The sequence below is a fragment of the Ictalurus furcatus genome, chromosome 8 (assembly GCF_023375685.1).
Source record: "Ictalurus furcatus strain D&B chromosome 8, Billie_1.0, whole genome shotgun sequence".
Lineage (NCBI taxonomy): Eukaryota > Metazoa > Chordata > Actinopteri > Siluriformes > Ictaluridae > Ictalurus > Ictalurus furcatus.
Window position 1 is genome coordinate 7,979,934 of NC_071262.1, and position 23,176 is coordinate 8,003,109.

The 23,176-nt window shown below is 43.7% G+C and overlaps 1 protein-coding gene across 5 annotated transcripts; it reads left to right on the top strand.

Annotated features, from left to right (window-relative positions):
• Positions 1-64: 64 nt before the first annotated feature.
• tmem255a (transmembrane protein 255A) lies at positions 65-22,943 on the top strand. 5 transcript variants are annotated; one of them, XM_053630706.1, is made up of 10 exons: positions 65-456; positions 1,302-1,444; positions 1,857-1,919; positions 3,093-3,182; positions 3,287-3,352; positions 3,470-3,558; positions 3,741-3,812; positions 5,689-5,851; positions 18,726-18,866; positions 22,030-22,943. In XM_053630706.1, exons 1-10 carry the CDS (start codon positions 402-404, stop codon positions 22,171-22,173), a joined length of 1,026 nt encoding a protein of 341 aa, XP_053486681.1. In that variant the 5' UTR covers positions 65-401; the 3' UTR covers positions 22,174-22,943. The 5 variants fall into 5 exon arrangements, with proteins under 5 accessions (XP_053486681.1, XP_053486683.1, XP_053486680.1 ...); XM_053630708.1 differs by having other exon boundaries at positions 65-297; XM_053630705.1 differs by lacking the exon at positions 65-456 and having other exon boundaries at positions 975-1,444.
• Positions 22,944-23,176: the final 233 nt, after the last annotated feature.

Consider the following 23,176-nt stretch of genomic DNA (forward strand, 5'->3'; position numbering starts at 1 on the left):
ATCACTCAGAATCACTCAGATGACTCAAATCTCCCAGTTGAGGAAACTGTTTATAGAAGATGAAACCGGACACTGTTCTGTGGTAAAATAATTTTCTACGCTAAATACATTAGTCCTGATATTTCTGTCAGAGAAAAAGCTCGCGCGTGTGGAGGGCGCACAGAGCGCATGCGCGGAGGCTGCGTTTTCTGGACCAAAACACGAGGACGGCAGCGAGTTAGAACGGTGGAGCTGAACGGAGTACTGTCACAGCTCAGGCGTCGCGTTTGCTGTCAGAGAATGCCGCGGAAAGCGAAGGTGTCTCATTCGTTAAGTTCGAGCGAAAAAATTATCGTCTCACTAAGGGGTTTCATTTTTAGTCTTAAAACAGAACTGCAGTTCATGCTAGAGATCCTCCAAAAATGCCAACGGGAGTGAATGCGCAAGCTGCTGGGATCCCTATGTCGGATGCTATGGGTACGTGCAAGGTCAATGCCGTTCTGCTGCACGGCTTGGATTTTGTGCGAATATAACCTTATTTCCGGTTATTGTAGTCGAAGAATTGCACTGTACACCATTTGCGTGTATGAATGAATATTACCGTTACCGATGACCTCGCTTATAAATCGTGCATTGTTTGATTGACGGTACAGGAATAACATTCTCCTTTGCAAGCTTAACGATTTACCTTACAGTCCTAACAATAACGGTATATAGGGCAAACATATTGTATTGATCTACACTAGTGTTCTTTCTTATTTGATGTGATCATTATGGGGAAATGTTTAACCTTGTAGGTGTGGCGGTGGAAGTTAATGGTCGCTAAATTGCTGACAAATGAAATCCTTGCACTCTGCGTTTTAACTGTACACCTTGCATTAAGAGCAAACGTGATCTCCTTTGAACCAAAAACACTCCAAGTGTTCATTCAGTTAAAATTCATTGAACTCTAAATTTGCGAACCTGAGGTCAGTAACCAAGAAGATTGTGTTTGGATGCTTTGTTTACATTTTTAAATCTTGTAAACAATAAAATAAAAAGTCATTATTCATTAGGCTTATGTCATTCATAATTAATAACCATACAAACAAAATGGCTTCCAAGATCAATATGGCTTTTAGTTATCAGCATGGCTGATGGCAATAGTGGTATTTGAGACAATGAAAACGCACTAAAGCTTTTCACAGATGTGTATAAATGATTGTATCGGGTTCGGTTCTAGGCTCTTAAAAAATAATCCAACCCGATAAAGCTTAACCAGCATATGCCATCAGATAAACTCACATGTTTTCATGCCATTGACCTACTTATCATCCTTATAGGGACTTTCAAGAGGAGGAAGCGAAAGTCCATCACTGTGACTGCAATGTTGTTTGTAGTGTCTATACTTATTCTAGTTTTTGGCTTGGCTGCCACCACAAGGACACAGAACATCACAGTTGGAGGCTACTATCCTGGAGTCATTGTATGTAATCATACTTATATGTATTTAAAATAACCTTACATCACTAAGAGCATTATTACATAAATAATAATTATCACTATTTAAAGTTGATGTCTCAGAAAGATTAGTTCCTATTGTTTTGTTGTGCATATCTCAGAGACAGGAAATCCATCTATATAAACTGACCGTAGCACATTTAATAAGGTGAAGTACCTTCATACTTGTTTAAATACAGATCAATATGGAATGAGCTACTTAATTGTTTAATAGTTATTTATTGTTTAATAATACTGCAATGTAATTTTTTTTTTTCGGAAGAAGAAAAAAGTGAATAGATACTGTGTGAAATATGAATGACTGAGATTATATAAAGCTCATACATCTCTGACTCAAGTGATAATACCAGTAACAGCATCTATCCTGTTATTTTCAGCTTGGTTTCGGCTCCTTTCTTGGAATCATTGGGGCTCATTTAATTGAGAATAAGAGGCAGATGGTAAGAGGTTTTCCATTGCATTCTTTCTTTGTTCTTTGTTCTTTCTTTCTTTCTTTGTTTTTTGTTTGTTTGTTTTGGTTTTTTTGTGTGTTTATTTATATATATATAATTTTGCTCTGCATCGTACTAATTTTCTTGCACCATGACAATGACACAGCATTGCTCCTTTATGAGAAATTCCACATTGCCTCCATTATGGGGCAGAGAAACCCACAGGTTTTTGAACACTGTGTTAATGTTCTTACTTGTACTGTTATAACAGAGGAACAGTTCAGTTAAACAGTTTGAACATTAGAATATGTTTCAGGGACTCTGGTGAGATGCACCCAGAAATAGCTCTGTGTAAGAGGAGCAGGATAGGAGTCGAGACAGGAATGTATGGGGAAAAAACTGCAGAGCAGAAGAAATAGTAAATTGACATAATGGGCTGCCAGGAGCAAGTGTTAAATGTGCACAATGCGATGTATAAATAGGATTGGAAAAATAGAAGAAGTTGGAGCTGCTAAAGGGGATAAGCAGATCACTAAAATTACATTTACATTTTTGAAAACTGTAGTTTGTAAAATTGTCCTGCAGTGTTTTTCAATACAATGTTTGCGCCTAGTCTGGTTCCATGGAGCTGTCAGTTGTAGAAGGTGGTATGTCATTGGGAGTGTTCAGGTCCCTCAGCCCAGCAGAGCTGCATGCACTGCAGGAAGAATGGGATGACGTGAAATCGAATCCTCCCTGTTTCTGAGTCTGCGGAGGGAGAGGAGAGCTCATTCAAGGGGAGCTTGGCACAGAGCCAACTAGGGGGCACCAGAGAAAGGAACAAATTTACTCTCATCATATCCTCTACAAAGGGCTTCACACTTAATTACCCATGACTGCAAGGTAGAAGATACACCAACTAATGCCACCACAGTGTTTATTAGTTACACTGAAATACACAGAAGACAGGGTAATTGATAAATCTGTGCAACAGAAACAATAGTCTGATAACCAGGATCATCCTTTATTCAGAGAGAATGTTGATTTAAACTATGATGTTACTATGTAACAACAATGTGGCTATAAAACAGGAGCATTTGGGCAGAGTGAATATAAAAATGAACAAATAGTAAGAAATAGTGAGACTACTATATGCACTGCAAATATACTGCACTGCACAGTAAATTCCTGTCTGTGTTGCAGCTGGTAGCTTCCATCGTCTTCATCAGCTTTGGTGTGGTGGCTTCATTATGTTGTGCTATAGTGGACGGCATTTTTGCAGCAAGACACATAGTGAGTTCTTCTATTTCTGATATTCCAAAAAGGAATCCAAAAAGGTTGTATACACTATTTTCCCATTATTATGTGCCCTTTTTTGGTGTTCTGTGATCCCACAGGACCTCCGACCTGTTTATGCTGGTCGATGTGAATACTACTCCAGTTTAACAGCATTTGATGTGGATGTGAGTTCATTCTATCTCATAATAACCTAAGTATTTGCATATGAGTGTACTTCTTACTACCTGCTTTTAGCTAGAGATGCAGCATTCACATATTCAGATTTCTTTTACTCTTTTTAGGTTCACTGCCAGACAGCGTCACGTGTGTCATGTAACCTGCGTGTGAAGAGTAAGACATGCTACTGCTGTGACCTCTACAACTGTGGAAAGTATGTATGAGACCTTTGCCCTCTCAGCCTATTCTCTGTTTCTCACGGCAGCTCTTAAGTGAAACACGGCTATCTTTGCTTTATCTTACTTATGTTACAGTTTATATTAGCTTTCACTAAGCATGCTTTATTTTGCCTCGAGCTCTGTTGGAAAAGACCGCCTGTGTTTACTTATGTTTCAGAGAACATCCTCTTTTGGGACTTCAGAATAAAGATGTTTTGAAAAAATTTAGGAAATCATCCATGGTTTGGAAGTAGGTTGTTTTTATTTTTAGCTCCTTCGACAACATTGACAAGCCATGATTTGTTTTGGTTGAAGTACTCAGTGTGGCTGTGTACAGGTTGCACCACTGGAAACATGGTGTTTTTTAAATGATAAAAGATTTTTTTACTGGTGCTTCTTCCTGAAGTGAAAACCAGGCCTCATCTCTCAACTTCACAAGCAGCTGCCTAGTATCCTAATGGAAATGTAACTCATTTGCAGGCCAAATTTAGGGGTTGTATATACAGGTGCATCTAAAAAAAATGTAATATCGTGGAAAAGTTCATTTTTTTTCCCATAATTTAATTCAAAAAGTGGAACTTTCATATATAATGAGTCTTTATTTATCACATATACATATGCACAGTGAAATTATTTTCTTCGCATACCCCAGCAGGTCAGGAAGTTCAATCAAGGGCCCAACAGTGGCAGCCTGGCAGTGCTGGGGCCCAAACCCCTGACCTTCCAATCAGCAACCTAGAGCCTGGCAGTTCTGGGGCTTGATCCCCCGACCTTCAATATCAGTAACCCAGAGCCTTAACTGCCAAGCCACCACTGTCCCTCCCACAATTCACAGTGCATGTTAGTCCAAATACTAAGCCATGAAGTCCATGGAACTGTGTCAAGTCATAGATCTGGGCAAGGGTATAAAGCCATTTCTAAAGCTTTGAATGTTCACAGGAGCACAGTCCAGATTCCAGATTTATTACACAAAAAGTGAAATATTTCAAGCCTTTTTTTTTGTTTTAATCTTGAATAATTTATAACGGAGAAATGTCGGCCTGAGAAGAGCTCTAATCAGCTAATTAACTCCTAATACCTGCAAAGGTTTCCTGAGCCTTTAATCTCTCAGTCTGGTTCAGTACACACAGTCATGGGGAAGATGAAAGTAAATTGTTCATTTCATTTGGATATCAGGGTCCCAGAGTTTGGAGGAAGAGTGGAGAGGCACAGAATCTAAGTTGCTTGAAGTCCAGTGTGAAGTTTCCACAGTCAGTGATGATTTGGGGTGCCATCTCATCTGCTGGTGTTGGTCCACAGTGTTTTCTCAAGTCGAAAGTCAGTGCAGCGTCTACCTGGATGTTTTAGAGCACTTTATGATTCCATCTGCTGACAAGCTTTATGGAGATGCTGATTTCCTTTTCCAGCAGGACTTGGCACCTGCCCACAGTGCCAAAACTACTAGTAACTGGTTTGCTGACCATGGTGTTACTGTGCGTGATTAGCCAGCCAACTCCCCTGACCTGAACCAGAATCTGTGAGAGACACTAGACCCAACAGTACATTAATAAATGAAGGCCGCTTCAAAGCAACCTGGGCTTCCATAACACCTCAGCAGTGCCACAGGCTGATTGCCTCCATGCTATGCCAAATTGATGCAGTGATTTGTGCAAAAGGAGCCCTGACCAAGTATTGAGTGCATAAATGAACATACTTCTCAGAAGGTAGATATTTCTGTATTATAAATTCTTTATTCTAATATATTTAAAATACTGGATTTTTTATTTCCATGAGCTGTAAGCCATAATCATCAAGATTTTTTAAAAAAAGGCGTGAAATATTTCACTTTTTGTGTAATGAATCTAGAATATATGAAAGTTTCACTTTTTAAATTAAATTATGGAAAAAAATGAACTTTTCCATGATATTTAAATTTTTTGAGATGCGCCTGTATTAATTGGTTCATATGTTATTTATGTTATATGTTATGTTCTTCTTAAGAGTGATGTGCACTGGCAGACTTTTTATTTCATTGTTCTTCTTGCATGAAGGTCTGTTTTTCTGTAGCTGTATGTTATTAGTCTTGTTGATACAAACTCATTTTATGAATCTTATGCTAAAATGCTTTTTTCTGCACTCTCGGACAGCCACGTTGACCCCAGAGGAGGCTACCATGAGTACACTGAAGTGCGGAGTTGCCAAGACGTTGTGTACCTTTACCACTTGTTGTGGTCTGCCACAATTCTGAACATCATTGCCTTCTTCCTGGGTATCATCACAGCAGCAGTACTTGGAACCTTCAAGGACATGGTAGAATTGGCATATTGCATTTACTTTATGTAACTAGGACAGTTGTTATTTATTAATTTCTCAAAGTGCATACAAATCCATAATTGAGGGGAGAAAAAATACATTGGAAAGTATTCAGACCCCTTTATTTTTGAGCATTTTATTGAATTAAATATATAATTTAAATTGGATTAAATTTACCATTTGCCATTAATCCAAATGCAATAATCCATAATGGCAAAGTGAAAACATGTTTATTTGTTATTTTTTAATTTAGTAAAAATCAAAAATTAAAATCTCTGATTTAAAGTATTCAGACTTAGAGCACAGTGGACTTCATCATTATGAAATACAAGAAGTATGGAATCACCAGGATTCTTCCTAGGGCATCCAGCCAAACTCCATAACCGCTAGAGAGGTATAAGCTAAGGCTAGAAGGGCCTTGGTCAGGAAGGTGACCAAGAACCAAATCATCACTCTGAGATTCAGAAGTACTCTGCAGAGATGTGAGAAACTGCTAGAAGGACAACCATCTCTGAAATACTCCATTAATCAGGCCTTCATGTTGGAGTGCCCAGATGGAAACTACCCCTGAGTAAAAGGCATATTCCAGGCACTTAAAGGACACTTAAAGGTCTGATGAGAAAATTTTTTAACCTTTTGGGCAGAACCCCAAGCACTACATCTGGCAAAAACAGGCACTGCCTATCAATTGGCTAATAACGTCCCTGTGGTGAAGCATGATGGTGGTAAAATCATGCTATGGTGTTGCTTCTCAGTGGCAGGGATGTGGAGACTTAAAGAAAGCCTGCATCACAGTGCACATTACCTACCTAGGACTGGGGTAAAAGTGCACCTTTGAGCACAACAATGCCCTGTAGCATACAGTCAAGACAATTCTGGACTGACTTCATGACAAGTGTCTGAATGTCCTTGATTGGCCATCCAAAACCCAGACCTGAACCTCATAGAACATGTGTGGAGAGACCTGGCAATTCACAGACTCTCCCTTTCTAATCTCATGTAGCATGAGAGGATCTGCTATAAAGAATGGAGAAGCTGCCCAAATCCAGGTGTGAAAAGCTTGTAGAGACTTACACAAGAACACCTAAAGTTACAGTTGCTGCCAAAGGTGCTTCTACAAAGTACCGGTCTGAATATTTTGTAGAAGCAAACGGAAATGAAAGATTTAATTTTTTATTTATTTTATCATCATGGGTTAGTGTCTGTGTAGAACCTGGTGTGTTTGAAGGTGGGTGGGAAGGAGGACTTTTATCACATTGACTTTTATCAGAGCTTCAGGCTCGCTTTATTTTTCCCACTAGCACTTTTCAGCGTGCTTCCAACACTCAATGGAAAAAACTAAATAAAACAACGTCCCAATATTTCAAGACTTCTGCCTTGCTCAAGTCCAGCAACACTTTCCAGGCTCAAACTCCTGCATGTGTGGGTATGCGTGTGTGTTATGTGCAACAACTGTCAACTCTGTCCGTGCCTCTCAGTTTCACTGCGTTCTCTTTTTCTCCTGAAAGGACAAACATAGCACACATAAGTCAACCCTGAACACACAGGTGGGAATCATCACATGTTACCTGCCAGTTCAACCCACCCACTCTCCGTCCGCAGCTGACACTCAAACCATGCCCCCCCCCACAGACCCCCACTGCCCGACTGAGGCTGTGGAGCTCTCTGGCCTACAGCTACCCCCTTTTTGGTCTTGGGTCTGGGGCAGGCCACAATCGCTGTTGTTTTATCAATTGTCAAACGCACCTGCCCAGAGCCCAAGTGGAAACTCAGGTACCATAGTCCCACCTGACCAATTGCACACTTCTTGCTGTGAGTCCTGCCTGTCTCAACATTCTCTGGACAGCTCTCAGATGTTGTAAATGCCTCTGCCAATCATTACTGTAAATAATTATGTAATCTAAATAGGCAGTGGCATATGTATTGTGTGGGCAGAGTATTCCGTCCATGAGATGGTGAAACATCGCAGGGGCTCCAAACCAAACAGAAGGGTAACAATTTGATGTAACCCACATTTAGTGGAAAAAGACAATTTTTTCTCGGGAATTTTTTCATGTTGACTTTTCTAAAGTCCACACAGAATTGGACTGACCCATCAGCCTTGATTACTTGAGTTCCTCCTGAACTATCTTTTTATTGTGTTTGGGTAAATGATAGGTGTGGCTGCTAGAACCATGCCTTGAGGAGTCTCAATTTGGTGCTCTATGAGATTTATGTGACTGAGTAAGTCTGAGGCGAAAACACATCGAAATATTCCCCTTGCAACATGACAACCTGTTGAAGAAATGGTTTCCACAAGTGACTATGGTGGAATGAGGCAAGTTTTTTTAAGGGGACCTCCTGTCCCAGCTTGTCTCTCCAGAACCACCATTGCCAGAACCACAGGAACCACCTCTCTCCATGGTTTAAGAAGGTTGAGGTGGCATATTTGTACTGCATCGCCTCCCACTATTTTCCATCATAGTCAACTTCCCAAACTCACCATGTTCCATCAAAGGGCCCTTTGCAAGTAATTTAGAGCTTGACATAGGAAGTAATATGAGCACTTTATCTCCCAGTGCAAATTCCCATTGTCACGTAATGGAGGTTAGGATGGATGCAAGTGCAGATAAGAGCTTTACCAGAGTAGAGACAGGCAGACAAATCCAAAATATGAAACAATAACGTGGTCAAAACCAGGCAATAGCTCAGGCAATTGGCAAACGGGCATAAACGAGGCAAAACAGAATCGAAAAACAAGGGCGAGAACAGGATCAAAACTATGGCACAGAAACAAGGAACAAAGGCTTGGCATGGTGATAACACTCAATATTTCGTGACAAACAAAGAGACACAAAGGGTTTAAATAATCAAGGGTGAAACACAAAACAGCTGAGTATAATGATGCTACATAAGGGAAATAACCAATAACAATACAGGGGTGGAGACAGGACATAAACCATAACAAAACACATGTCAAACGTAAACAAAGTCAATGTCAATGTGCGCTTGCGCTTTAAGCTTGCGCTTCGGGTTTCAGAGCGCGCTGTGAGCTCCAGTGCTTTGCACAAAGGGAAATCATGACAGAACCCCACCACCCACCCACAGGCGCTACGCCCGCAGCGCCAGAAAACACTCCCTCCCCTGGCAGTCCTGGCCCTATGGGCAAGAAGTCTTCACAGAACCTCAGGTAAAATGGTAAATGGCGCACTTATATAGCGCTTTTATCCAAAGCGCTTTACACTGTGTCTCATTCACACACACGCTCACACACCAATGGTAGCAGAGCTGCCTTGCAAGGCGCTAACTTGCCATCGGGAGCAACTTGGGGTTCAGTGTCTTGCCCAAGGACACTTCGGCATGTGGCCGTCTTGTTGACCTCGGTCAGGAACTTGGCTTGGGAGGCCGCCTCTTCGACCTCAGGCAGGAACATGGCTTGGGAGGCCTTCTCTTCGGCCTCAGACAGGAACTTGGCTTGGGAGGCAGTCTCTTTTGCCTTAGACAGGAATTTGGCTTGGGAGGCTGTCTCGTCGACCTCATACAGGAACTTGACTTGGGAGGCCGTCTCCTCAAGCTCAGACAGGAACATGGCTTGGGAGGCTGTCTCTTCGACTTCCGGCAGGAACATGGCTTGGGAGGCTGTCTCGGCACCCTCAGACAGGAACATGGCTTGGGAGACCGTCTCATCACACTCAGACATGCTCAGACATATGACATGCTCTCTGATGTTCAGGTGTGGGCAGGTCTCTTCTGCATTGCAGAGAGATGACATGATATCCCCAGCCTGGCTTGAATGCAGAGCAATGGCTACTGCACAACCAGCAGGAGGAACAAAGCTCAAGGCAGAGCCTGAGGGGGAAGCAGCGTTCCCCATGAAGCTAGAGGAGGGAGCGACATTCTCCGCAAGGCCAGAGGGGGGAGCGAAGTTCTCCGCAAGGCCAGAGGGGGGAGTGAGGATCTCTGTGAGGCCAGAGGGAGGAGCAATGTTCTCTGTGAAGCATGAGGGGGGAGCGATGTCCTCCGTGGAGCAGGAAGGGGTGGAGCGGCATACAGCACAAAGCAAAGGAGCAACAATGGCCATCAGTAGTGCATGGAGGGAGAGCGACGTCCTAAGCGGAGCAGGATGGCAGAGTGACATCCTCAGCCGAACAGGAAGTCAGAGCGACGTCCTCAGCCAAGTAGGAAGGTAGAGCGACGTCCTCAGCTGAGCAGGAATGCAGAGCAACGTCCTCAGCCGAGCAGGATTACAGAGCAATGTCCTCAACTGAGCAGGAAAGCAGAGCGATGTCCTCAGTGGAGTAGGAAGGCGGAGTGATGTCCGAAGAGGAGCCTGGAGTAGTGATGTCTGAGGCAGAGCAGGGAAGAAAAGCAGACCTCTAGGCCACACCAGGAGATGGAGCAACATCTTCAGCTGAACAGGTAGACTGAGCGGCGTAATCAGCTGAACAGGGATGCTGAGCGGCATCCTCAGAAGAGCAAGGAGGCTGAACGACGTCCTCCATCGACTCGGCAGGCTGGAGGAGATCCTCAGTGGGGGAGGGGGGGTGGTAGATGGCTCCAGCCTGGTTGGAAGGCTCTTCCTTGACATACCCCATGATGGCATACATCATGTCAAGCCACTCCCGGTTGGCTCGAATCCCGGTTGCCCTCCTTCTGCCCACCTCAATGTTCAGTGCACATGAATTGAAGAGGGCTTTGACACTCTGAATGCGCATTGTGATGACAATTTTGAAAGTTTTGAAAAATTGTAAGCTCCTCCTAATATTAGGCTAATCACTTGATTTTGCATTAATTTCTGTGATCACAAAATCACAAAATCCTGGAGAGACTGATAATGTGATAATATAAGATGTTTTCTTTAAAAACTTCTCTTTGTAGTATATTTTTATTTAGAAAGGTTTCATTTCATTATTTGTCCTAACATGGGAAGGGGCGTTCGGGCTGCAGCAGCATCGAGGCAGTGCCCAGGGCATGAGGAGCTGAGCATGGGCACTGGCGGAGAGCATGGTGAAGCTGTGCAGTATTGTTTTCATTGTCAGCATCGTCATCGACCTCTGTGTGAGAAAGAGAGAGATGGGTTAAGAGAAGATGCATAGGAAAACTTGCTCACCTCTGCTGGCTGGATGCGCCCTTTTATACTCTCCTGGCTTCTCCTGGATGGTGATTATTGGCTGCCAGCCATGTATATTTCTGCACCCCACTTTGCAGCCATGCGCTTCTGTGCTGTCCAAAACCTTCGGGGTGCTGAAGTGGCACTGTCCGTGAGGAGCGTGTAGTGTTTTGTGTGTGCAGGCTGCAGGCCTTCCATCACAGTACCCCCCGCCCAGCTCCGAACCTCCTGCTGGCCATTGTTGGGCCCACATGGCATGTCTGCGGGAGAGGCCGTCTGCACTGCCACTGCACGACCCACCCGGTCAAGCTTGTGTTGGAGTCCTTCACCCTGGCCATCCACTGCAGGGGCACATGGTCAGTGATGAAGGTGAAGTGGCGCTCTGCCAGGTATTACCCGAGTTCCTCTATGGCTCATTTGCCAGGGCTTCTCTCTCCACGGTGGCATAGTTCCTCTTGGCGGGGGTCAGTTTTCTGCTGACGTATAGGACCGGGTGCTCTTCCCTGTCAAACATCTGGGACAGGACTGCCCTGTTTCCGAGAGGTCAGTGTGGACCGTAAATGGTAGATCGATGTCTGGATTCCTGAGGACTGGAGAGCTGGTGAGGATCCTTTTGAGGGCCTGGAATGCTTGTTCTGCCTCGTCGGTCCAGTGCTCCCAGTCCGGTTGGCCCTTCTTCGTAATATCTGAGAGGGAGATGCTAGAGAGGAGAAGATAGGTATAAACCTTCAGTAATACCCCGCCAGCTCCAAGAAGGCACATACGGTCCGGTTGGCCCTCCTTGGTGAGATCTGAGATGGGGGAATCTAGAGAGAAGACAGGTAGGACCCTTCGGTAATACCCCACCAGTCCCAAGAAGGCACATACCTGTTTTTTAGAGGTGGGTTGGGGATAATCTTTCACAGCCTCTATTTTCTTGAGGTTTCAGCAGACTGCAGCCAATGCTGTACCCCAGGTACTGTGCCTCTGTCAGCACTTGCTTGGCACTTACTTGGGTCGGTGGTCAGCCCAGCTTTCCACAGGCTCCCGAGTACTTCCTGGAGGTAGTGCCGGTGGTCTGCCCAGGTAAAGGAGTGAATGATGACATCGTCTAGGTAAACAGCCACGAATGGTAGATGCGACCTCAGGATGATGTCCATCAGCTGTTGGATGGTCGCTGGAGCTCCATGTAGGCCAAAGGGGAGAACCTGGCACTGCCAGTGGCTGCTGGCAGTACTGAAAGCGGTCTTGGCCTTTGCGTCCGGGGACAGAGCCAGTATCTTTTTGTTAGGTCAAGGGTGGATATGAACCAGTCTCTCTCCTGGCGCTCCACCAGGTCGTTCAAGGCAGGGGGTAGCTGTCAAAGTTGGAGACTGTGTTCAACCTCCAGAAGTCGTTACACAGCCGAAGGCTACCGATGGGCTTCAGAACCACCACGATGAGGCTGGACCAGGGACTGGATTAATCCTCTATGATCCCATCCTGAAGCATCCGGCTAACCTGCTCCTCGATAGCTTGACAGTGTGCTTCCGGGATGCAATAGGGCCACTGTCTAACCACCACTCCCGTCTTAAATTCGTGCTGGAGCAGATGTGTCAGACCTGGCGTGGTGGAGTAGATGTCAGCATGCTGGTCCACTAGTTCTGTTAACTCCTGTCTTTGTGTCAGGCTTGGGTCTTCTCCCTGCTGGACTAAGGTGCACTTGGGGAGATCTGGGGAGACAGTGGCAAAGGCGGACACTACAGGAGCAGGCTGGACCCACCTCTTTAATAGATATGATATTTTTGTGTGTTGGCACACTTACTGGGCTATTGCAGGCGGTAGTTTACTGTGCCTACTCTCTACAGGACTGTTTGTGGGCCCTGCCAGTGAGCCAGGAACTTACAGGAGGCGTTTGTAGACCCTTTTCTGGTCTCATTGGGTGGCCTCCATGTGTTCTCGAACAATTGACATTACCCTGTCGATCCGCTCCTGCATCTCTTGGACATATTCAGTCAGGGAGCACAATGGTGAGGGTTGTTCTTCCCAGGCCTCCCGGGCCACGTCCAGCAGTCCTCGAGGTCACCATCTGAAAAGGAGCTTGAAGTCAGTGAAGCCGGTAGAGGCCTGAGGGGTTTCTCGGACGGCAGAGAGCACATAGGGGAGGAGGAGGTCCCAGTTCTGTCCTTCCTCGTCTACCACCCGTTTTAGTATCCTCTTGAGTATTGATTGAATCTCTCGATGAGGTCGTCCATCTGGGGGTGGTAGACGGAGGTCGTTATGTGTTTCACCTGCAACAGCTGACACAGATCACCCATAAGCTTCAAAACAAAAGGTGTACCTTGGTCTGTGAGCAGGTCTTTGGGGATCCCGACCCGGCTGAAAAGCAGCACGAGTTCCCTCGTGATGTTTCAGGAGGTGGCTTTCCTCAGGGGTACTACCTCGGGGTATCTAGTGGCGTAGTCCAGGATCACTAGGATGTACTCGTGGCCCTGGGCGGATTTCGGGAGCGGCCCTGCCTGGTCCATACCTATCCGTTCGTAGGGGATGCTGAAGATTGGTAGCGGGTTGAGGGGTGCTGGAGGTGGTTTCCAGGGCTCAGTGCACTGGCACTGAGGGCACAGCCTGCAGAAGGCCCGGGCTTTAACATCCATACCCGGCCAGAGGAACCTGTTGTGCAGCTTCTCCAGGGGGTTTCTAGGACCCAGGTGTCCCCCCAGTGGGTGCGTGTGGACCAGGTGTATGAATGGGCTGAGTTTGAAGATGAGAAACCTGGCCCCAGTGCTAAGTTTGCTGATAGAGGAGGTCGTTTTCTACCAGGAAGAAGGAGGCTGGTAGCTGCTGATCAGGGTATTGGTTCACCCCCTCTATCTGCCATACCTGGCCCCAGCAGTGCCTCAGTCAGTAGTCCGCCTTCTGTTCGCGCCGCAGGTTTCCCTCTGGGATGACCTGGAAAAACAGACTAGACAGGGTTAGAGGGAGAAGGTGTTTCATCTGAGGAAGCTCTGGTGGCGGCGTCCCCTTTTCTGCAGGCCTGCCAGACCCGGGTCTGGGCTGCTGGTGTCCTATGCCGGCATCTCTGAGCCCTCGCAGGGAACCCTAGCCAATCCCATCCAAGTAGCAGTGGGACGGGAAGCTCAGGGATGAGTCTTGCAAGGAGCGACCACTCTCTGGTTGTGGTGGTGAGGTGGACTTTGGCCACGAGGACCTCCCTGACATCCTCATGCACACATGTGACCGGTAGTGTCCCAGTGGGCTTGAGGGTTTGTACCAGGGAGGTTGGGTGTGCCAGGGTCACAGTGCTGCCGGAATCCAGAAGGGCCGTGACTGGCCGAACATTTACCTGGATGGAGAGCGTTGGTGGGTTGGGCAGGGTCAGTGTATGGAGAACACAGCCAGCCAGGGTTTGGTTCGGTGGGCATGGACACAACCCGGGGAGTTCCATAGTCGGGGCGGCTGTTGTGGCAGTTCCTCTCCCTGTAGATTTTGGGGCCGACCCAGTGGGGCCCCTGGTTATGGTGGAGCCCTAGGTTGAACTAGGCCGCTCACCTCTGCCAATCTCCAGGGTGGCGAGTGCTCGCACAAGGCTTTCCAGCATCTCTCAGGGGTTGTTCTCTCCTCTCATCCCAACACCTTTCCTATGCTCTTGGGGAGGCAGAGCCCACAGAAAATGGACCACCCACTCTACGACCGCATTGTAACTCTGCCGCCACGTTGAGAGTGACAGGCAACAGCGGGGGAGAATTTCTCCCTTCAAAGTGAGAAACAGAGCGAGGATGTGTGCCCAGGTCTCTTCTTCCCACTGCTCACAGAGGGCGATGTGCTCGAAGGTCTGGATGTAGGCTTCAACGTCGTCTTCGCTGCAGAGTTTTGTGAGCAGATGCTGGGCCTCAATGCACAGGTGAGGGAGAGGAACCGAGGCACCCGAACAGCCTCTTCTTAAGGTTCAAAAGTTTCTGTGTGGCGGTGCAGAGGCTTTGAGCCAGCTCCTGGGTCACTGCCTGCTGCTGGATCTTAGTCTCCCACAGGTGCTGTAGCATGGGGTCCATGGTGAGGTGTAGTTGGGTCTGAGTTCCTATACCCAAATTCTCCACTAGTGTAGCTACTCAGTGTTTGAGACAGGGTGGAACACAGACACACAGGGGGCAGACATGGGGAAAAACATGCTCTTTATACTGAGTGAAAAATGTGTAGGCGATGAGAGGGTGAGGAGTGCAGGAACTTAGTGTGGTCTTCCTAGCATGGGAAGGAGCGTTTGGGCTGCAGTAGCATTGAGGCGGTGCCCAGGGCATGAGGAGCTGAGCATGGGTGCCGACAGAGAATGTGGTGAAGCCGGGGAGCATTGTCTTCGTCGGTGTCAGCCTCTGCGTGAGAGAGAGAGGGAGAGAGACGGGTTAAGAGATGAAGCATAGGAAAACTTGATGTCCAGTCAGAACCCTGCCGGCAGGTGCGCGAGGAGTGCGTAGTGTTTTGTGTGCCCGGGCTGCAGGCCCACCATCGCAGTATATATAGAGTGGTATATATAAAGGTACAGTTGCAGTCAAAATTATTCAACCCCATTGGAAATCAGGTTTATTTAAAATTTATAGCCTTTCAGCTGTTTGCAATAAACAAATCAAATAAAAGCAATTGAAATTGTTCAACACAATGAATTCTTCAAGCGATTTCCCTAAATTCAACTGAAAATGCAACTTATTATGAAATACAGAAAATACATGAAATACCTGGATGAGGCAGGAGCGTTGCTATCGACGGCTGCAACCAGATTTCTGTGAAGGCCGGTTTTGAAAAACCCTTTGAGTGACTGCAAATGACCTGTAGCAAGACTTGGTGGCAACAGGCACTGAGGTTTCAGTGAGCACAGTAAGGCAAATACTAAACGCAGAAGGTTCCAATGCCAGAACTCCAAGACATACACCAGTACTGACCCAAAGGCACAAGAAAAATCTGCTCATAATCATATAACTGAGCCACAGAGGTTTTGGGATTCTTTTCTGCAGAACGTTGAACAAAACTGAAACTTTTTGGAACGATCAGCAGTATGTTTTGAGAAAGAAGAATGAAGAAAGCTCTGTCCACAGTCAAGCATGGTGGTGGCTCAGTGATGCTCTGGGGCTGCTTTGCATCCTTTGGCACTAGAAACTTGCAGCATGTGGAAGGCAAGATGGATTCATTGAAGTATCAGGAAATCCTAAGAGAAAATATCATTCCATCAGTGAGGAAGCTGAAGCTTGGGCATCGTTGGACCTTCCAACAGGACAATGATCCCAAGCATACTCAAATTCCACCAAGGCTTGGTTGTAGAAGTAGTCCTGGAAGATTCTACAGGGCCATCGCAGTCACCTGACTTTAACCCCATAGAAAATCTCTGGTGGGATTTGAAGAAGGCAGTTACAGCATGCAAACCCAAGAGTATTGTATAAGAATACTGAACTGGAGGCCATTGCTCATGAGGAATGGGCTAAAATTCCTCAGGAGGCTGGTGTCTGGCTATGCCTCTTGTTTGCAACAGGTCATAACAGCAAAAGGGTGCTCTACTAAGTACTAAAGATGCTTGCCATGAAGAGGTTGAATAATTTTGAAACTGGAGTCATTATAAGTTGCATTTTCAGTTGAATTTCGGGGAAACCACTTGAACCATTTGTTGTGTTGAACTATTTCAATTGCTTCTGTTTGATTTGTTCATTGCAAACAGCTGAATGTCTGTAAATTTTGACAATAAACCTGATTTTATATATATATATATATATATATATATATATATATATATATATATATATATATATATATACACAGTGGCAAGAAAAAGTATGTGAACCTTTTGGAATTTCATGGTTTTCTGCATAAATTTGTCATAAAATGTGATCTGATCTTCATGGGGTGGCTGTGGATCAGTTGGTAGACCGGCCCGCATGACTCCACATGCTGAAGTGTCCTTGGGCAAGACACTGAACCCCAAGTTGCTCCCGAAGGCAAGTGAGCACCTTGCATGGCAGCTCTGCTACCATTAGTGTGTGAGTGTGTGTGTGTGTGTATGGGTGAATGAGACACAGTGTAAAGCGCTTTGTATAAAAGCGCTATATAAGTGCGCCATTTACCATTTTTATCTAAGTTAAGGGTATTGACAAATATAATGTGCCTAAAATAATAATACAAAATAAATTCTGATCCCTCATGTCTTTATTGAACATACTCATTCAACATTCAAAATGGCAATGGAAAAAGTAAGTGAGCCCTTAGAATTAATAACTGGTTGACCCCACCCTTGGCAGCAATAACCTCAACCAGCGCTTCCTGTAGCTGTGGATCAGACCTGCACATCATTCAGGAGGAATTTTAGCCCATTCTTCCTGGCAGAACTGCTTTAGCTCTGTCATATTCTTTGGACGTCTCATGTGTATGGCTCTCTTCAAGTCATTCCATACCATCTCTATTGGGTTGAGGTCTGGGCTCTGACTTGGCCACTCCAAAAGGTAGATTTTGTTTTTTTGAAGCCATTCTGTTGTGGACTTGCTCCGGTGTTTTGGGTCGTTGTCCTGTTGCATCACCCAACTTCTACACAGTTTCAGCTGATGTACAGACATCTCACATTATCCTGAAGAATTGTCTGATATACTTGGGAATTCATCTTCCCCTCAATGATTGCAAGCTGGCCAGGCTCTGATGCAGCAAAACAGGCCCAAATCATGATGTTTCCTCCACCATACTTTACGGTTGGGATAATGTTTTCATGATGATATGCCGTGCCCTTTCTATGCCAGATGTAGTGCTGTGTGGTTTTTCTAAATAGTTCAATCTTAGTTTCATTAGTTCGCAAAACATTTTGCCAATACCGCTGTGGAGTGTCAATGTGCTCTTTTGCAAACTTCAGGTGTGCAGCAATGTTCTTTTTAGTAAGCAGTGGCTTCCTTTGTGGTGTCCTGCCATAGATACCCTACTTGTTCAATGTTTTGCGTATTGTAGACTCATGAACAGAGATGTTAACCAGGTCCTATGATGCCTTCAAATCTTTGGCTGTCATTCGGGGTTGTTTCTTTACCTGAGTCTTCGTTGTGCTCTTGGTGTCATTTTGACTGGGCGCCCACTTCTTGGTAGAGTAGCAACAGTCCCAACGTGTCTCCATTTGTAGAATGTTTGCCTAACTGTAGACTGGTGAATTTCTAAAGTCTCTGAAATCACTTTGTAACCCTTGCCAGCTATATGTAAATCAACAATTATTGATCGTAGATCCTCTGAAAGCTCTTTTTGGTGATACATGGCTCACAAAAGCATGTGCTTTTTGTGCAGAGCAAACTCCAAAAGTTTGAGGGGTTTTTATTAGTCAAAGTAGCTGTAGTCCACACCTTCAAACTCATTTTCTTAATGAGACTTCAGGTGTGCTATAACCTGACTCCAATTAGCTTTTTTGAGGTCATTAACTCAAGGGTTCACATACTTTTTCTACAAGCACTATGAGGTTTTTTAGGTTGTTCTCAATAAAAACATGAAAGATCAGAATTTTTTTTGTGTTATTATTTTAGGCACATTATATTTGTCAATACCCTTGACTTAGATGAAGATCAGATCACATTTTATGACAAATTTATGCAGAAAACCATGAAATTCCAAAAGGTTCACATACTTTTTCTTGCCACTGTAAATATATATATATATATATATATATATATATATATATATATATATATATATATATATATATATATATATATATATATATACGCTCATGACTGACCTGATGGTATGGGTCATGACTCTTTTGGACTCCATTGTTTATTTGTTCTGACAGATGGAAGTTTAGCTTCTAATATTCTTTTTTTTTTTAAGAATCCAATTGCTGCCCCTGACACTTGTGAACCTGATTCTCTGGCCACTCCAGCAGCCCCTGAGACTCATGCCCCAACCACCCTCAACTCCTTCTACAACACTACCCCCTGCCTGCCACCTTATACTGCCTATGACCTTCAGGTAATCAGCATTGTCTTTGCACCATCTGATATTTGCTGCACGGTTGAGCAGGTTTGCTTAAAATAAGTACAGTACTTAGAGCAAAACTACTGCCAGCAAACAACTACTAGAGGCACTCTAGAGTCCCTGCAGTACAGTTTTTAACCTTGCCCATTCCCATTTAGTGACAACAAGCCAGGCATACATTTTAAGTTACATTTCCACAAATTATTTTCAGGAATTATGTCCTTTTTACAAGTTCAGTTGACCTTGATAACTCTCCCCATATTTTTCATCACAGAAATGCATTTTATCTAAATTATTTCATGATAATTAAAAGGGTATGGTTAATGAGGTAATTGCACCTGAAGCCGGTGACAGTTCTGTAGTAGAGTCATGTCTTGTTTTAATGTAAACTGTTCTAGAAGACCCTCAGCAGAGAGTTGTTTACAGTATTTCTGTGATGTTACTCATTTTGATGTTTAGGCTAGCTCATTGTACTGATATTTTAACTAGAGCTACAAAGTGAATGAACAAAGTGATGACATAAACTAAGGCAGCTAACACTAGCTACATTTCATAACAATTTATTATTGACAGCAAGATCTTGAAGTAAATGAAAGTAAATAACGCTAAATATTTGGTTGCATATCCCCTGCTTGCAATAACTACATCACCAAATTGTTGGTTTCTTCTTTTGTGATGTTTTTCCATGCTTTTACCGCAGCCTCTTTCAGTTGTTGTTTGCTTTAGGGGGTTTCTTTCTTCAGTCTCCTCTTCAGTTTTCACATTTTTCCCGATAAAGTCCTTTGTTGAGTTGGCAGTGTGTTTTGGATTATTGTTTTGCTGCATGAAGTTCCTACCGATTATTTTGGATGCAGACAAAATGTTCCTGTAAACTGCTGAATTCATACTGCTGCTACCATCATGAGTTACATCATCAATAAAGATTAGTGAGCCTGTTCCAGAAGCAGCCATGCAAGCAGAAGCATGACACTACCACCACCATGTTTCACAGATGAGCTTGTATGTTTTGGATCATGAGCAGATCCTTTCTTTAACCACACTTTGGACTTTCCTTCACTTTGTAGATGTTAATCTTGGTTCCAGAACCTTTATGACTCATCTCTGTATTTCTTTGTGAATTCCAATCTGGCTCTCACATTCTTATTGCTGATGAGTGGTTTGCATCTATGTATTGCCTCTATATTTCTGCTCTCAAAGTCCTCTTCAGATGGTGCATTTTGATACCTTCACCCCTGCCCAGTGTAAAGTACAGATGATGTTGGTGATGTCACTGTTGGTTTTGGGGTTTTCTTCACAGCTCTCACATCAACTGTTGTTTTCCTTGGCCGACCCATTCAGTGTCTGTTTCTCAGTACACCAGTGGTTATTTTCTTTTTCAGCACATTCCAAATTATATTGGCTATGCCCAATGATTGTGTAATGCCATTGATTGATTTTCCCTCTTTTCTCAGCTTCAAAATGGCTTGCTTTTCTCCCATGATCTTCATGTTGAGAGCTCCCTTATCTTCATGTTGGCTTATCCTTTTTAAATTTGCAGATGCAAATGCAGTCTTCACAGGTGAAACTGAAAGCTAAAATCAAGAGTAAATGTTCAGAGCTATTTGTTGTTTAAACAATCAATCTAACATGACACACCTGGGTAATAAGAAATACCTGTCAGTCACATGTTCCAATATTTTTGCTCACCTACAATTCTGGTGGTCTGATACAAAATGTGCTATGTTCTGTGTCGTTTAACCCATCTACATATAAATAACAGGAAATAAAATCTGAAATTCTAAATTCTCTTCTCATATTCATCTTTTGATCTCAAACCCAAATGTCTCCACTCTACAGTAAAAACAAATGAAAACGGCCTCAGTTTTGGAGGGAACGGTAGATGAAAATCATGAAGAGCTGCGATTTCTTTCCTCAAAATGTTGTGACTCAAGGCACAGAAAATGTTTTCATGGCAATGGTAAAATTAATGCATAGTCCAAAAGTATTGGAATGGCAAGGCCAATTCTTTTGATTTTCTATACATTGAAGACACTTGGGTTTGAGATCAAAAGATGATGATGAGTAGATCAGAATTTCAGCTGATTTCCTGATATTTACATCTAGATGTGTTACACCTTAGAAAATGGCACCTTTTGTTTGAACACACCCATTTTTCAAGTGATCAAAAATATTAGAACATGTGACTGACAGGTGTTTCTTGTTGCTCAGGTGTGCCCTCTTAGATTGCTTGTTTAAACTATAATAGCTCTGAATATCTACTTTCGGTTTGAGTCCTGTGAATTTGCTAAAGGATAAACCATATGAGGACCAGCTGTCTATTAGAGAAAACAAGCCATTTTAAACCTGAGAAAAGAGGGAAAATTGATCAGAGCCATTGCATAAGCATTGGGCATAGCCAATACAACAATTTGGAATGCCCTGAAAAAGAATGAAACAACCGCTATCAAACAGGTTGGCTAAAAAAACAGAAGAAACATTTTAAGAGCTGTGAAGAAAAACCCAAAAACAGCAGTCAGTGACATCACCAACATCTCCACAGGGCAGAGGTGAAAGTATCACAACCCACTATTTAAAGAATACTTTGAGAGCAGAAATATAGAGGCCATACCACAAGATACTAATGCTTGGGAACAGTGCAAATGTCTTGGAGCAGTCACAAAATGCATTTTATGAGTTGCTCTTAGGAAATGCTACAGCCATTCCAAACATCTTGTTATGGTAGTGGGATCTAAAGCATTAAACCCATCTCTGTTAAATTCCACTGTTTTGCAATTGTTGCTATAGTGACAGCTTAAATGTCTGATTGTTGTACCACAGTCCAGCTAAGCTAGGCATACCTAGTCTTGTTTTAGTGATAAAACAAGATAATACTTTGTCAATTTTATTGTCCTCCCATCTGTATGCAGCTGATAGAAATATTGTACTTTCAGGACCATAAGGCAATATAGAGGTTCTGTAGACTCGTACAATTCAGTCATGCAATACAGCAAACATAATTTCCATTAGATCTTTTCGTTTCAGTTGAGTCCATCATTGGAGAATAACTGAATCACCCATATTAGCATTTACATTCCATAGCAACACTGTTCTTCAATGCTAAAGCACTGTATACCAATGAATAAAATAAAGAAAGTACACTAATACTCTGTCATTTCAGGTCTCCAACATGTTCCCTGACTCTTCTGGCCTATCTGATGACTCGCAGTCTGGAGCCAGTCACATGTGGCCCACTATGATCCCTCCACGCTATTCTCCTCCTTATTATCCACCTGATGATAAACCCCCTCCATACAGTCCTTAAGGGACACTACAAAGAACCATGGTAATACTGACAATACGCTCAAGGGGTTGAGGGAAAAATGGGCATACATAACTTAAAAACAGTTCCTGCTGTTCTGGAGGGTCACTGCAAAGCTGGAAGCAGATCACAGCTACAGTACAGAACCAGGATGTTCATCTCTACAGAGCAGATCTACGCAGTGAGATTTCTGCAGATGTCCAGTTTAGGTACAGTAGGCAGCCTCACAACTCCATGCTATAACTAACATCAAGACTTTTTCACAAATATGCCTTAAAAGTGTCATTATGCTCCTGTCATGAGTCATGTCTATGAACTATTTGGACACAGTGACTGCCACCATGCATCTCCCTCACTGTATTAAGTGAATGTTTCCAAAGTGGCACAGAGCGTGCGGTTTGATTTTTCGCCTCACCTCAGCTGAAGAGGAATGAGGAGTCTTGTATGTATGTATTGTCTTGTTCATTTGCAGTTTCTTGTACCTGAATATAACTGTAAAACACAGTAACATAATCCTTCCGTGTCACTTCGGGCAGCTAGAGGTAATCTTGTGGAGCCCAAAGCATACTTTCAATATTCTGTCTAAGCAAGATGCAACATGGAAAAACGGTCATTTTATTTGGCACCTCACCCAGGTACAAATCATTTGAATTGTGCAATCAATCATGTTATGTTCAATCACCTGCAGTGTAAATATCCTTTTCCTGATTGTGAATAATCCTATTACAATGACTAAACAGAGGAAACAACTTGTAAGTGGAACATGCAGATAGATCCTTACATCACCTCTGACAATTGTCTCAGGTTTGTAAATATGGAATTGCATCACTCATAGAAAGGTAGCTACAAATGAAATATATCAGAACATGAACACTTGAGCTGCAGAATTCTTGGCAGGTCATTAAAACCAACTAACAAAAAAAAAGTGATACTGTTACTGCAGTGACAATATAAACTACACATAATCTGTACACTTAAGCTATTTATATATGGCCTAGTATTACAT